Raw genomic sequence first — 16,070 nt, 5'->3', positions numbered from 1 at the left:
AAAAGTTTTGTGTGGTGTTTCAGCAGAGATTTATCGGTTATTATAAAGATGTTCCTATACTTAGATAGATATAACTAAAAAACATTTTTGTAAACTGACATATACTATATCAATATACTTACAAGGCAAAAACTACCAGTACTACTTTTAAAACTTTATAATGCCCCTGTGGGAGAGACAAATGTGAAAATGTGTCTACTTACTACTACTTACTTTTTCATCCTCTCTTTTTTACAGTATTCTTTATGCTGACATTGTTGGCTTCACTCTTTTGGCCAGTGAATGCTCCCCCAAAGAGCTAGTCCTTATGCTCAATGAACTCTTTGGCAAGTTTGATCAGATTGCTAAGGTGAGTAAAGAGTTCCTTTGCTCAACTAGAAAACCTATATGTTCCAGTTTTACAATGTCTTTAGCTTTCTCTGCCAAAGAATGCTGGTGCCTCACCAAACTGTAACTTCCATAATTTCATGGCACTGAGGCATGACAATTAAAGTGGTGTCAACTGCATTAATTATACATTGTATATCAGTGGTTCCCAATCTTTTTTTGACCAGGGACCAGTTTGACCAGTGACCACTTGAGCAGGGACCACTTTGACCAGGGACAACTTGAACAGGGACCACTTTGGCCAGGGACCACTTTGACCACTGACTACTTGAACAGGGACCAGTTTTCCCAGTGACTACTTGAACAAGGACCACTTTGAACAGGGACCACTTGAATAGGGACCACTTTGACCAGGGACCACCTTGATCAGGGACTACTCTCCAACATTAGTACCAAAAGGGTTAACTTTAGATTCAGTTTGGTTATTTGGAGTGCTGATTCAGAAAGTTGCATTGGATAGACCACATCAGCTCTAATTTCCGATGCAGAACATATGCCATTCAGTAGTTGCCATCTGCTCACCCACAGAAAACCATGTTTAATAATCTAGAGCTGATGTGGTAATAGTAATCTTCTGTGGGTAATCGGCCTCCCCCCCTCCCGACATCTCTGTTGCCTCAACACTATAAGAGGGTTTTGCGAGACCAGTCGCTCTCATTGTCGCATGGTTTCAAGGCAACAGTGTAGTAATGGTGAGGCTGCTGACCATATTTTCATTCTTGGGACCACTGGTGGCCCACGACGCACCCTAAGACTTTGGAGAATGGGTATAAAATCCTCACTTGGCTGTGGAAACCCACTGGGGGACTTTGAACAAGTCATATTCCCAGACGAGGACAAAGGTTAACCCAACTTGAACAGATCTTGTCAAGAAAGCACCATGATAAGTTCACCATAGGGTTGGAAATGCCTTGAAGGCACACAACAACAAACCATGTACTACTTGTAGAAGCATCTACTCTTCCCTGCCAAAGGACATGGTACCCAATCCATGCAGCCACAACTGGTTATCTTGTAACTAGTCCACTACCATGGGGCAATGGCTAGTTCCAATTACTTTCTCTCTAGGATAATGAATGCATGAGGATCAAGATCTTGGGTGACTGCTACTATTGTGTCTCTGGGCTGCCCGTGTCACTTCCTAACCATGCCCGAAACTGTGTCAAGATGGGCCTTGATATGTGCCAGGCCATCAAGTGAGTGGAGTGATTTCCTGGGGGTGTTTGCAAGATGTTTATTTTTGTCCTGCATGGGGAAAAACCATAATATTAATGTAAAAAAAGGTATTGGCACCAAGGTATTTTGCTTTGCATGTATTAATGACACCTAGCTCTATTATTAGATGGAGCAAAATATTGGTCAGTGTTGGAGATCATGGATGTCTAATGGTTGGGAAGCTTGAGAGTGGAGCTTCTCCAAATCATTTTAACAGCATTACAAATTGATCCCAATCATGTGTAAGCCAGTTTTCTCTATGTTAAATTTGGCTTATGGCCAGGCACAAGCCATTATTATAAGTCATGGTTGACTATTATTGGCATGTGAACTCTGGCTTCCTTAAACCATGTCTTCTCATGAAGCTTGGAACTATGGCTTGCCTTTAGTTTGTTTCTGTACCTCCTTATGCTGTAATAGGAGTGAAGGAAAAACCCATTAGAAAATTGGAAAAGAACCTTGTGGGTTTTTTGCTGGACAATTCTCAGCCAAAGCAATGAACATGCAAACATAAATTGTGGCTTAGCTGAATGTGCCAATGCAGCCACAGCTATATCCAGTAGGGAAATGTACTATTGCCATGTTTTTGTTTTTAATTGTGTTTCTATCAAGATAGGTAGGAATAGGTTTAAAGTCACTTTACTGATCCAGAGGATAATAAAGCTAAATTATTATGTACCCCCCCCCCCCCCCAGGAAGCTACGTGATGCCACTGGGGTGGACATCAACATGAGAGTTGGAGTCCATTCAGGAAATGTGCTGTGTGGGGTGATCGGTCTCCAGAAATGGCAGTACGATGTCTGGTCTGATGATGTGACGTTAGCCAATCACATGGAAGCCGGAGGTGTGCCAGGGTGAGAAAATAATGATGGTGAGCCAGGATACTCCTGCATGGCACAGAAAAGGCTTCTGTTATGCTTATAAAAATGCCACCTAGTGTCTGTAGAACAAATTGCAATGCAAATATTTTGAGACAGTTCTTCCGACTACATGGGGAAGGGAAAGATGGCCCTACCTTTATTGTATTGCTGTCGGTATTATTTGTGACTTGTGGCCGATATGTCTTAGATTTCATACGTCAATCCAAAATCTCCAAGGTGTTGAATCCTGACTCCAAAACAGATCCTTGGGTTGTTTTCTATAAGCGTGGCCTAATATCCAAAGCAGATTAGCTGTCGCTGAGATTTTAATGAGGTCCAAATCAGATGTTATGGTTTCACATCTATTGCTGACTGGGGTGCCACTATTAATTAGCTCACAGTTGCTGCTAGTTATAGCTTTAATTGCTGCTATTTCAAATCATATCAGCTATCAGTTTCCCATTTTCTCCATCAGTTGTCTGTATCTTTAGATTTATCCAATATATACCCTAACAAAATAATGACAGGATCATGTATATAATTCTACTTGATGCATTCTAAGGCCACCTTCTACACAGGTGTATAAAACCCACATTGAACTGGATTATATGAAAGTGTGGACTATCTACCTTGGTATTGTTGATTATCTACCTTGATATTCTGGGACCCCTTCCTCACAGCCATATAACGCAGAATATCAAGGCAGAAAATCTCACAATATCTGATTTGAACTGGGTTATCTGAGTCCACACTGCCATATATTCCAGTTCAAAGCAGATAATGTGGGATTTTATTGAGCTGTATGAAAGGGGCTTGGCTTGTCTGAGGCCCCTTCCACACAGCTGTATAAAATTCCACACTATCTGTTTTAAACTGGGTTAAATGGCAGTGCGGACTCAGCTAACCCAGTTCAAAGCCGATATTGTGGTTTATCTGCCTTGATATTCTGGGTTATATGGCTGTGTGGAAAGGCTCTGTGTTTTGTGACGACTGACTGCATGCAAGAACTACATACCAGTGCCTTTTCTTTCTAGGAGGGTCCACATCACAGAGGCCACTTTGTCACACCTGGGTGGTGTATATGCTGTGGAGGATGTGTGTTGCTGGCAACGGGATTCGTACCTAAAAGAGAACAAGATCAGAACCTTTTTGGTCATTGATCCCAGGGTGAGGAATTCTTTATGATGGCTGAGGTCCTGTGGCATTGTTATCTCTGATGGTTATCTGGAAGTCCTTGAAGAGCACCCTTTGTATGATCTTTGAGAACAGAGATGGCGGAAGGACTTCCATGCCTGTTGCACACTTGATGGACTTGGATAGATGGGCAACTTTGGATAGATGGGCAACTTTTCTCCCAGATCCTCTCCTCCCAGTGGGCTGTACACTCCCACACATCAACATCCATTTCTCTCCACAGTCTCCCTCAAAATGGCAAAAGAAAGTGATGTTGCTTCTTATTATTCTTTTGAGAGGAGCTGTAGAGGAAAAATATGTATTTGGGGATATTAGACAGTTCTGAAGTGCTTGTGGAAGCAGGCTGGAATATTTTCATGTGTCTTCATGTATTTGGTTGGTTTCTGTGTGGTATTGGAGCAAGGAAATTCCTACAAATATCTTTTTAATGGGATGGTTGGGGGAATTTGAGATGATGGTGCAAAGGTGGGCTCCAAATGCTGCATGTAGCCAATGGGACACATTTTGCCTAGGTCGAACCATGGTTTGTGACTCAATGGAAGACCATTTCATATATTCTCCTACTCTACTGGAGGCTTTCAGAGAAGGCCATGGAAGGAAGAAGAAAGAGGAATTTGGTGGGGTGAAGTGTCACAAAACCAGCCATGGGATTTCATGATGCCCAAAGGCTGCCTTTAGATCAGTGGTTCCCAACCTTTTTTTGACCAGGGACCACTTAAGGAAAGGGCCTGAGGCTGTTAAGAATTGTGGGAGTTGAAGTCCAAAACACCTAGAGGACCCAAATATCCCATGCCTGCATTAGACCAATAGCTCCTTAAATCAAGATCCCTGATCATTGAACACATTCTAACAATACTGCCATCAGGAATGAGCAGTATGAAAGTCTGTATCTGTGCATGTGTGATTTGAGGTGCAATTCTAGAACAAGGGATGGGGTGACCTAGCTTCATGTGTCTGGTTTGGACTCACGTCTCTTTCTCATTCTCCGGTTCCTCTTGTCTTCAGGCTGAAGAAGTGAGCTGCACCGGAACCCTTTCACCTGCCCCAGGTGAGTGCTACAAGATGAGGGCCTCGGTCCGGATGACGCGCTACCTGGAGTCCTGGGGTGCAGCCAAGCCCTTTGCCAATCTCAAGCAGCGGGACAACCTTCCACCAGAGTCAACAGGATTCGTTCGGAACAACCACTCGGTATGCCCAGCAGGGGGAGCTCTTGCAATTGCCATTAGCCATCCAATCTTGACCCAGTTCATGTTATTATTCACTTAAGAATATCTAGTTCATTTGGGGTGACTCATGGTCAATTTATGACAAGTTAAATCTGCAAATTGTATTTCATGATCTTTCTTGTTTTTTTTAATATATAAAGGAGATTTCTTTGGGGTCCTTGAACCAACAGAGGACCATGGAAAGGTAAGTTCTGTACCATATTTAGAGGGAAGAAATAAGACATACTTGGTTGTTGAGTTGTTTTGCACCAGAAATGATTGGGTTAGAAAGAAATGTCAGCCCTGTCGTATACTCCCAGGTATTCCACTATCAGGTACCCCACTAACTCCACTAAAGTGCAAAAAATGTTTGTTCTTGTTTGTGCCACAAAATGGGAAGCAGCAAGAAAGATGAAAATGAGCAAAATCTGGTTACCAGTTTTAAAAGAAAACACCAGAATCAAGACAGTAAACAAAGAACACAACTCAGAAACAAGGAAATTCCAGATAGCAAACAATCAGGTACCAGTTAATGCCTCCCAACCAAATGATGTCCCCAGGCAGCAACAGCCGGGCTTTGCAGCTGCAAAGCTATTTAATGCTAATCAAGCTGGCTAATTGCAACATTCACACATTTCACGCATTTCCAACAAACCTCTGAGGATGTCTGTCATAGATGCAGGTGAAACATCAGGAGAGAATGCTACTGAATCATGACCATACAGCCAGAAAAGCTCACAGTATCCCCAAAGAAAGATGTTGTTTCGATATGCCCTCTCCTGGCCATTTGGTGCATAACAGGCAGTACTTCTAAGATAACAAGAATAATTATCATTATTTTTATTTCTAGAGCACCCTCTCTTCTGAAAGGGACTCAGGGTGGCTTACATACAAAGACAGGCAAACATTTGATTGCCATAGATGATAAGACGCACATAAATTTCAGTACCACCAACAGAAAAAAGCTCTCTCTCTGTGTATATATACATATTAGCTGTACCCGGCCACACGTTGCTGTGGCCCTAGTCTGGTTGATCGGAAAAGAAAGAAAAGAGAAAGAGCTGGTTTCTAATATATGTAATTTCATAATGCTTGTGGGTATACAATTTTTGTTGTCCCATTGTCTGTGAAATAATAATAATAATGGTGTAAATAATAATAATACTGGCCTATATAATCTATGTAGTAATAATACTCATGTATATAATAATGATAATAATAGCTATAATACTGGTATATATAATAATGATCAGTTTATTTTTGGGAAACCCTTCTCTTTCCTTTCCTCCTATCTATCTCTCCCTTCCTACCCTTCCTTCCTTCCTTCCTTCCTTCCTTCCTTCCTTCCTTCCTTCCTTCCTTCCTTCTGAGCCTCCAGTCTTCCTGGAGGCATGGGTGTGATGCAGTGCTGGGCAAGGCCAGGCAGGGTGTGAGGCTAGGGAGCCCCAGGCTTGGGCTGGGTCTACTTCCTTGCTTGCCTGCCTCCCTCCCCTGGGTCCGTACCCCATCCTTCTTCCCTACCTGCTCTGCCGCCCTTTTCCTGCTCTTCTTCTCCTAGTTCTGCTCTGGAGGGAGGGAGGCAGGCAGGCTCAGTGGAGAGGGGGCAGGCCATGGATCCCTAGTGACGGGGATCCAGCCCTAACGGGGTCACTTTGCGATGTGTTGCTTGGATGTCCATCAGATGGCACTGTTTTTGATGCCAAGCATGTTTTTACTTATCACAGGTGTGACATCTATATAATAGTAGGTTTGTGAATACATAAAAACATTCTCCTGTTCGAATACCATGCTGTGTCCAAATTTTGAAGCAATCGTGGAAGTATTTTGGGAGTTTTGAGTTCATTCACAAATGGACATTTACAGTTTTATTTATATACATAAAAGCACCGTATTTTAAGAGTTGTTTATATGTGAAAAAAAGTATGTCTTAGAATGGAAGACATTCAGTATTTTTCTTTTCTGTATTGGACAATGTAGCAATCTGATTATTGTTCTGTTTCCGATTGGTATGGTATCTCAGAGTCCGTGTCCCCAGGAGCCCAGATGAAGAGCTAGAAGGAGTGGATGAGAAGTTCTTCCAACTCATTGAACAGCTGAACTCACAGAAGTAAGTTGCGTGGCCAAAGACGAAGTGGTGGTAGAAAGAGCAAAGTCGAAATATCAGTAGCAACCTATTTTTGTTAAGGGGCACTTCATTAAGGAAAGGGAAAGAGGAAACAGTAAAGAAGGAGAGGCTTAAAAGGGAACGATGGTTATTAAAATATGTAACTTTTACTGCAAAACAAAGTTTAGGTTTCTGTTTTGTCTGCACATTTGGCCATTGCAAAAGAATCCTTGGCCATGTCTATATTTCATGGGTAGGGAAATGAGTGAAAGCAGGTTGAGATTTCATCCAGGGTGAAATCTTTCTGTTTTGGTGTCCTTAGGCAATGGAAGAGGTCGGAAGATTTGAACCGCATCACGTTGTACTTCAAGGAGCAGTCTCTTGAGAAGGAGGTAACTTGGTTAAGACCCACCTGAAGATCCTTGGTAATAATAAACAAGTCCATTTGGAACCAACAAAATTTGATCCGATGGAGGGATCAAATAATCCCCAGGTGTAAGTGGATGTGCACACATCCATATGCAGGTTAAGTGTCCCTTATGCAGAATTCCAAAATCTGAAAAATCTCAAAATCCAAAATTGTTCACCAGATGTTAATGAGGGTGACACCATAAGTTAACAAACAAGGTGAAACCAGTGATACTACCATTGTCATATTTAACAGTAGTAAAATGTGCTGTCTTTGGTGATAGCATCACCATAATTTGTGAGAGCCTATAGCCTAGGCATGGACAAACTTTGGCCCTCCAGGTGTTTTGGACTTCAACTCCCACAATTCTTAACAGCTGAGAGCAATGGATTGACTCCCCCCCATCATGTGTGATGAAATGACATGGGCTACATGGCGGAAAGTACCCTGGTGCAAATCAGAATGGAATGAAATGCGACAGAAGGCTTGTGAAGAAAAGATATGTTGATAGTAGTTGACCCTATATTCCTGGCTACTCATGGTAACCCTAACTTTATTTCTCCTCTTCCTCTGCTCTAGTACCGTTTCTCAGCACTCCCATCTTTCAGTTACTACACCGTTTGCACCTTCCTGGTTTTCATCTCCAACTTCATCATCCAGTTCCTCGTGGTTTATAAGTAAGGAGAAATGTGGGTCTGGGGGTTCCCAAAGGGTGCATGGAAAATATGTTTTGCATAAAAACAACATTTGTATAGTCCTGTTCCCTAACCCTTAATTTTTTTACAAGGCCTCATTCACAAGACCTAATTCATAAAAAATAAAGTAGAATGGACTCATTATTCCCGAGTTCTGCTAGCAAACTTCTTCCTTGTTTCAAGGAATCGTTCCTTATTGATTCCCAAGCTCCAGCACCATTAAAAATAGCAATTCAGATTTACTGAGAAATTGGTCTCACACCCCAGTGGAGTGAGCATTACAACTCTGTCTAGCATTTTCCTTCTAGGACACTGTTTCTCAACCTTCCTAATGCCGTGACCCTTTAATACAGTTCCTCATGTTGTGGTGACTCCCAACCATAAAATTATTTTCATTGCTACTTCATAACTGTCATTTTGGTACTGTTATGGATCATAATGTAAATATCTGACATGCAGAGTGTATTTTCATTCTCTGGACCAAATTTGGCACAAATACCCAATACGCCCAAACTTGAATACTGGTGGGTTTGGGGGGGGGGGGATTTATTTTGTCATTTGAGATTTGTAGTTGCTGGGATTTATAATTCACCTCCAATCAAAGAGCATTCCGAACTCCACCAATGATGGAATTGAACCAAACTTGGCACACAGAACTCCCATGACCAACAGAAAATACTAGAAGGGTTTGGTGGGCATTGACCTTGAGTTTTGAAGTTGTAGTTCACCTACATCCAGAGAGCACTGTGGACTCAAACAATGATGGATATGGGCCAAACTTGGCATGAATACTCAATATGTTCAATTGTGAACACTGATGGAGTTTGGGGAAAATAGACCTTGACATTTGGAAGCTGTAGTTGATGGGATTTATAGTTCACCTACAATCAAAGAGCATTCTGAACCCCATCAACGAGAGAATTGGGCCAAACTTCCCACACAGAACCCCATGACAAACAGAAAATACTGTGTTTTCTGATGGTCTTTGGTGACTCTTCCAACATCCGCCTCACGACCCCCCCCCCCCCCGGGTTTCGGACCCCCAGGTTGAGAAACGCTGTTCTTGGACAATGTATTTGGATATTTTACAGGATCCCATTTACAGAATGAAACTTCAGATTTTGCAAATGCATGCACATTTGGTGTTTTGTCTGCTTTCTCTTCATCCAGGACAGAAGCCTTGGGGATCTCCTATGGAATTTCCTTCTTCATCTTTCTCCTCCTCCTCCTCACCTGTTTTTCTGGACACTTGGCAGTAAGTCATCTTGTTTTTGTCATTATACTGCTGGACATTTCTATTTCAGAAACAGATAAAAGAGATGATTGGCCAGAACTAACAAAATGAAGTTCAATGGGGCAAATGCAAGAGACTCCACTTAGGCAGAAAAAATTAAATGCAAAGTTACAGAATGGGGGACGCATGGCTCAAGAGCAGTACATGTGAAAAAGATCTTGGAGTCCTCATAGAGAGGAAGGTGAACATGGGCCAACAATGTCATGCAGCAGCTAAAAAATCCAATGGGATTTTGGCCTGCATAAATAGGAGTCTAGTACCTAGATCCAGGGAAGTCATGCTACCCCTCTATTCTGCCTTGATCAGACCACACCTGGAATCACATTGTGTCCAACTCTGGGCACTGCAATTGAAGGGAGATGTTGACAAGCTGGAATGTGTCCAGAGGAGGGCGACTAAAATGATCAAGGGTCTGGAGAACAAGCCCTATGAGGAGTGGCTTCAAGAGCTGGGCATGTTTAGCCTGCAGAAGAGAAGGCTGAGAGGAAACATGATAGCCATGTATAAATATGTGCGGGGAAGTCATAGGGAGGAGGAAGCAGGCTTGTTTTCTGCTGCCCTGGAGACTAGGATGCAGAATAATGGCTTCAAACGACAAGAAAGGAGATTCCACCTGAATATTAGGAAGAACTTCCTAACTGTGAGAGCTGTTCAGCAGTGGAACTTTCTGCCCTGGAGTGTGATGGAGGCACTTTCTTTGGAGGCTTTGAAGTAGAGGTTGGATGGCCATCTGTCGGGGGTGCTTTGAATGCGATTTTCCTGCTTCTTGGCAGGGGGTTGAACTGGATGGCCCACGAGGTCTCTCCCAACCCTATGATTCTATGATTCTAATATTCAATGTTGCATATACAATCAAATAAAACTCAATGCATCATATACATAAATACAGGTAAAAACTTATAAATACCATAAAACTGTTAAAACCATGATACATATTCCAGAAATTGTCATTTGTGTTGCTACAGTTATGGCAGTTCTATATTCTATAGTTCTATAGTTCAGGAGCACCTGATTGTTTGTCTAAGGGCAGGACCCTCTTTCCTCACCTCTCTGTCACAGGCCCAAATAAATAAATAAAAAATCTGAACCAAAACATGTTAGAATTGATGGAGCAATAAGAGGAACTTTGAATTAAAACAGGATTCTGGATCTTCTTCTCTTTTTATGTCTCCCTTTTTGGGCCAGAAGTGTTTCTTGAAAGGCCCAAAGATCTTCTACTGGGTTCCATCCATCTCGGCCAGTGTCTGCACCCAGCCGTGGCTACGGGTCTCTCTGGGCATCATCACCATCCTTGTGGTCCTCACCATGGCTGTTCTGAATTTGGTATGTCATCAAAACAGGGAGATTGTGAAAGACAGAACAGTGGAAATCAGGAGAAAGACTGAGCTGTGTGGGAATACATAGGAAGAAAACTGAACTTTATGATGTTTTTCAATGCAGGGACGAGTATAAAATGAATTTATTGGTTCTTTCTGGAGGCAGACTGTAATTTGGAAGCATGAAAGTTAATTTGCAGTCTGGATTCCAAGACCAACAATTTCGCTGTGTGGGAGCTGAATCAATACTTTAAAAAAGCATTAGTAACATCTTTATTGGGCCACAGAAGTAATAACTACTAAGCATGGGCAATCCATGGCTCTAAATGGTTCTAAAGTACTTACAAAACTAAGGGACGCTGGTGCTTTGCTTCTAAGGTGTTGCTAAAGTTCTGGTGGTGAAAATTTCAGAACTCTAACAAAAAATTTCAAAATTTCATTAGATTTGCCAAATTTGGTCCAGTGAATGAAAATACATCCTTCATATCAGATATTTACATTATGATTCATTAACAGTAGCAACATTACAGTTATGAAGTAGCAACGAAAATAATGTTATGGTTGGGGGTCACCACAACATGAGGAACTGTATTAAGGGGTCGTGGCATTAGGAAGATTGAGAAACACTGATCTAGAGAGTTGTAGAGAAGTGTTCTCTCTAGATATCCCTAGGTTCTTCACAGTGACTTGGTGCTCAACTTCCAGCAGATATTGACCATACAATCACACTGGAGGACTTAGAGATTCTTATGGAGAACACATTAATTAAATGTGTTGATAATCATATCTGCAAAAGTGACATCTACAAATGTCAAAGAGTGATTATTTAGAATTCCTAACTAGAAGGTTCTAGACCAATCTGTGGGTCCCCAGCAGGCTCGTAGCCAGGATTTTGATTCAGGGGGTGCTGAGTTTGATTCGGGGGGGGGGGGGTCTGAGTTTGATTCAAAGCGGGGGGGGATCTACCCTAGCAAACCTTTTGTATCATCCCAATAGCCCTGTGCATATGGGATATATTGAGCATGGTGATCAGATCATGATATGAATAAACACAACAGTGTAAATAATGTACCAGTAAGGCCTTCTCGCGGACCACCCTGAGAATTTCGGGGGGGGGGGGGGAGCTGAAGCCCCTCAAGCCCCCCCCCCCCCCGGCTACATGCCTAGTCCCCAGTTGTTTTGATCTTCAACTTCCAGAAATCCTAACAGCTGGTAAACTGTTAGGGCAAGAACAACAATTCTAGACCCTTATATTGAACTATCTCACTCAAGTTCCCCAGAGAGGTCAAACAATCTCACAAAGTACAAACTCCAGGATTTTTAGACCTTGAGACATGTCTGTTAAAGTGCTATCAAAGGGCTTGTGTAATGCAGGTACTACCCTCTCATGGATCTGAGCCACAGTATACTCTTCTTCTGCTCTCTTGTTCTTGAGCAACTCCAAGTATTTTATGTGTGCCTTGTAGTATCTCTTCTAATACTCTTTTTCTATCACCTTTTCTTAGTTCTTTATGCCAGAGGCCTTGTGTCATTCAAAACCACAAAATTTCACCATAGATGGTATGAACATCACACAAGAATTTATTCCCGCCGACAACCTCTTCTGTGTTCCAGTAAGTATGTGTCCTTCTGAAAATACAGCAGGGACAGTGGGAAATCTCGGGGGGAAAATATTCCGCCCTCAAGCAAATACCTGTCTAGGTGTCTCTAGATCAGGAGTCCCCAAACTAAGGCCCCCTAAGGCCTAAACTTTAGACTTAGGGTCACCTTAAATCTGAAACAACTTGAAGACACACAACATTGCTAATTAATTAGACTATCTCATCAGCCAAAAGCAGGTCCTCAGTTCCCATTAAAATACTGGTACATTTATGTTGGTTTAAATTGTTCTTCATTTTAAATATTGTATTATTCATTCATGTTGTTTTGCACTACAAATAAGATGCGTACAGTGAGCATAGCTATTTGTTTTTTCAGACTATAGTGTGCTCCCCTAACAGTCTGAGGTACTGTGAACCAGTCCGCAGCTTAAAGAGTTAGAGGATCCTTGCTCGTGGCCCTCCAGGGCAAAGTTATGGTCAACTTTGCCAAAGGTGGACTAGAGAATTGCACTGGAGGACATAGGCCCCTTCTACACTGCCATATCAAAGCCAGATTATCTGCTTTGAACTGGATTATATGGTGGTGTAGACTCCTAAAATCCAGATCAAAGCAGATAATGTGGATTATGTTCTTTGATAATCTGGATTATATAGCAGTGTAGAAGGGGCCTTAGAGATTCCTGGAGAGGAGTTCTTCTTTTCTAGTAGAAGTTGAACATAGAGTTATCCTGGAGGATCTAGAGCAATGTTTCTCAACTGAAGGGTTGCAAGGGGGTGTCAGAAGGGTCACCAAAGACCAACAGAAAATACAGTATTTTCTGTTGGTCATGAGGGTTCTGTGTGGGAAGTTTGGCCCAATTCTATCCTTGGTGGAGTTCAGAATGCTCTTTGATTGTTGGTGAACTATAAATCCCAGCAACGACAACTCCCAGATATCAAGGTCTATTTTCCCCAAACTCCACCAGTGCTCATATTTGGGCAAATGGAGTATCTGTGCCAAGCTTGGCCCAGATCCATCATTGGTTGAATCCATAGTGAACTACAATTCCAAAACCCACCAAACCCTTCCAGTATTTTCTGTTGGTCATGGGAGTTTTGTGTGCCAAGTTTGGTTCAACCCTATCATTGGTGGAGTTCATAATGCTCGTTGATAGTAGGTGAACTATAAATCCCAGTACCTACAACTCCCAAATGACAAATCCCTCCCAACCCCACAAGTATTCAAATTTGGGCGTATCAGGTATTTGTTTCAGATTCAATCCAGTGAATGAAAATACATCCTGCACACCAGATATTTACATTACGATTCATAACAGTAGGAAAATGACATTTGTGAAGTAGCAACGAAAATAATTTGATGGTTGGGGGTCACGACAACATGAGGAACTGTATTAAGGGGTCACGGCATTAGGAAGGTTGAGAAACACCGTCCTAGAAGAAGAAATGCTAGACAGACTTGTAATGCCCACTTCATTGGGGTCACACCATAAGGAAGGTTGAGGAACACTAATCTAGAGATCTTTAGATCAAGCATATTATTAAAATCAAATCAAATCCACAAATATTAATCCCATAATTATGGAGAGGCAACTATATTGGTAAATTGGTGTTGCTGATGGATAGTGCTTTTTCTAACAGCCAACTGTCTGTTTTTCTTTCTGCACCACTTTCCTCTCCCTCCAGTACTACATCTACTGTTGTATCTTGGGGTTCCTCTCATGTTCCCTCTTCCTGCACATGAACTTTGAGCTCAAGCTGACCATGTTGGTGCTCTGCCTCATCATCTACAATGTGTTGTTCCTTCAGACCCACTCCTGGCTCTCTGATTGCTATGTTTCCTTCCTGTATCCCAATCAGACAGCTCTCAGGTAAGGAGTTCTCGCAAAGCCTATAGCCTACTCCTTGTGGAAGGAGAGAAATGAAGGTCAGGCTGCCAACAATCTCCTGCCTTAAGGGTTTCCAATCACTGAACTGTACTGACTCTCATTCTGATGGACCACAGTAGGAGTGATGCAAAAAGGGCAGCCAAAAGATTATCAAAGGGCTTGACCTTACAAAGAAAAGGTCCTTGTGGTTACTGTTGCAGAGATGAAAGCCAAGATAGAGTGGTGGTTAAAGACTAGAACTGAAACTTGTCAGATTCACGTCACCACCAAATGATGAAACTCACTGTGTGATAGATTTCAGGGATGGAAATACTCTTCTTCAGTTCTCAGGAAAAAGGGGAGAGGAATCTCACAGTGAGAGCACTATCTTGAAAAGTGCTAGGCTTGGTCTTCTATTAACATGACAGAATCTGTGCAATCCATGGTTGGTGTATCATGCTATGGTATACAGATAGATAGATAGATGAAGCCCCTGGTGGTGCAGTGGGTTAAACTGAGGAACTGCTGAACTTGCTGATTGAAAGGTCACAAGTTCGAATCCAGGGAGTGGGGTGAGCTCCCACTGTTAGCCCCAGCTTCTGTCAACCTAGCAGTTCAAAAACATGCAAATCTGAGTAGATCAATAGGTACTGCTCCGGCAGGAAGGTAACGGCACTGCAGTCATGTCAGCCACATGATCTTGGAGGTGTCTATGGACAACGCCGGCTCTTCGGCTTATAAATGGAGATGAGCACCACTCGGGCATGACTGGACTTTATGTCAGGGGAATACCTTTACCTCTGCCTATATATATATATATATATATATATATATCCACACCCTATCTCAGAAACAGCCCTCCTCTTGGTTGAGAGGCCGGCTGACAGGCTAGCCTATAAATATCCACTAGGGCTGGGCGATTTCGTTCGTTAATTTCGTAATTCGTTATTAATTCGTTATTTTTTGATAATGAAGCGATATTGAACCACTCAAGAGCAACTAAAAAACGAAACAAATTTTTCAATTTGTTTCGTAATTGTTTCGTAATTGTTTCGAAATCGTTTTGAAATCGTTTTGAAATCGTTTCGAAATCGTTTCGTTATTATTTCCGCATGTCTGGTGCAAGTTTTAGGGTTGCTGTTTGTTTTCTCAGTGAAAAAAAAATATAATTATCGCACCAACAGTCAACAACAGAGGGAGAGGGAAGCTTCAGAAGTTCCCCCTGTCCCATTTGGAGGTTTTTTTAGCGTATAGCGCGATCGCGTCTGCCATTAACAAATCGATTTGTTATTGTTTCGTAATTGTTTCGTAATTTCCAAAATTTCGTAAATTTCGAACTTTTTTAAAGGAAAATTTTGGAATTCTTTTAAAAATCGAAACGCAAAACCCCCCTAAAAACGAATCGAGTTAAGAAACATTTTTTTCCGTGGTTGCCCAGCCCTAATATCCACACCCTATCTCCCCGAGGGGACTCAGCAGATTACAGAATACATATATGGCAAAAATGCAATGCCGTTATACAATTAACATACAATACATAGATAGAGGTAAGGTTTCCCTCTTTTTCATCTCTGGCATCTGGAGGCTGTACTCAACTCGGCCATGGGGAGGTGCTGCTGTTCCATTTTTCATGTTGAGGAGCCTGTTGTCCGTGGACGCCTTTCTGATAGAATTGCTGGCCTGTCTTCGGGGTGCCTTTTATCTCTCTCTACTTATTTATCTACTCACATTGCTGTTTCTGAACTGCTAGGTAAGCAGAATCTAGGGCTGATGGTGGGAGCTCACCCTGACCCATGGCTTTGAACTGGAAAGAGTTTCTGCAGCTGGTGGCTTAACCTGCAGTGCTGACCAGGCCCCTCCCCCCCCCAACTCGGTTTGGTCCCAAGAGCTCCTTGTGGATACAGAAATCTGTAGGTTCTCAAGTC

At 42.2% G+C, this 16,070-nt stretch overlaps 1 protein-coding gene across 1 annotated transcript in view; it reads left to right on the top strand.

The window, feature by feature from the left end:
• ADCY4 (adenylate cyclase 4) overlaps positions 1-16,070 on the top strand; it is a 48,325-nt gene that overhangs the window by 14,233 nt on the left and 18,022 nt on the right. The window contains exons 7-19 of the mRNA XM_060780114.2: positions 238-349; positions 1,456-1,583; positions 2,298-2,456; positions 3,497-3,629; positions 4,662-4,844; positions 5,023-5,066; positions 6,882-6,968; positions 7,288-7,357; positions 7,954-8,051; positions 9,240-9,324; positions 10,549-10,686; positions 12,185-12,292; positions 13,964-14,148. Of these exons, the coding sequence (XP_060636097.2) occupies positions 238-349; positions 1,456-1,583; positions 2,298-2,456; positions 3,497-3,629; positions 4,662-4,844; positions 5,023-5,066; positions 6,882-6,968; positions 7,288-7,357; positions 7,954-8,051; positions 9,240-9,324; positions 10,549-10,686; positions 12,185-12,292; positions 13,964-14,148 (1,530 nt within the window). The remainder of the gene's footprint in view (positions 1-237; positions 350-1,455; positions 1,584-2,297; positions 2,457-3,496; positions 3,630-4,661; positions 4,845-5,022; positions 5,067-6,881; positions 6,969-7,287; positions 7,358-7,953; positions 8,052-9,239; positions 9,325-10,548; positions 10,687-12,184; positions 12,293-13,963; positions 14,149-16,070) is intronic.

Source organism: Anolis sagrei, chromosome 6 (assembly GCF_037176765.1).
Source record: "Anolis sagrei isolate rAnoSag1 chromosome 6, rAnoSag1.mat, whole genome shotgun sequence".
Taxonomy (NCBI): domain Eukaryota; kingdom Metazoa; phylum Chordata; class Lepidosauria; order Squamata; family Dactyloidae; genus Anolis; species Anolis sagrei.
The sequence above is the reverse complement of the archived record's forward strand: the minus strand, read 5'-3'. Positions and strand labels throughout refer to the sequence as shown.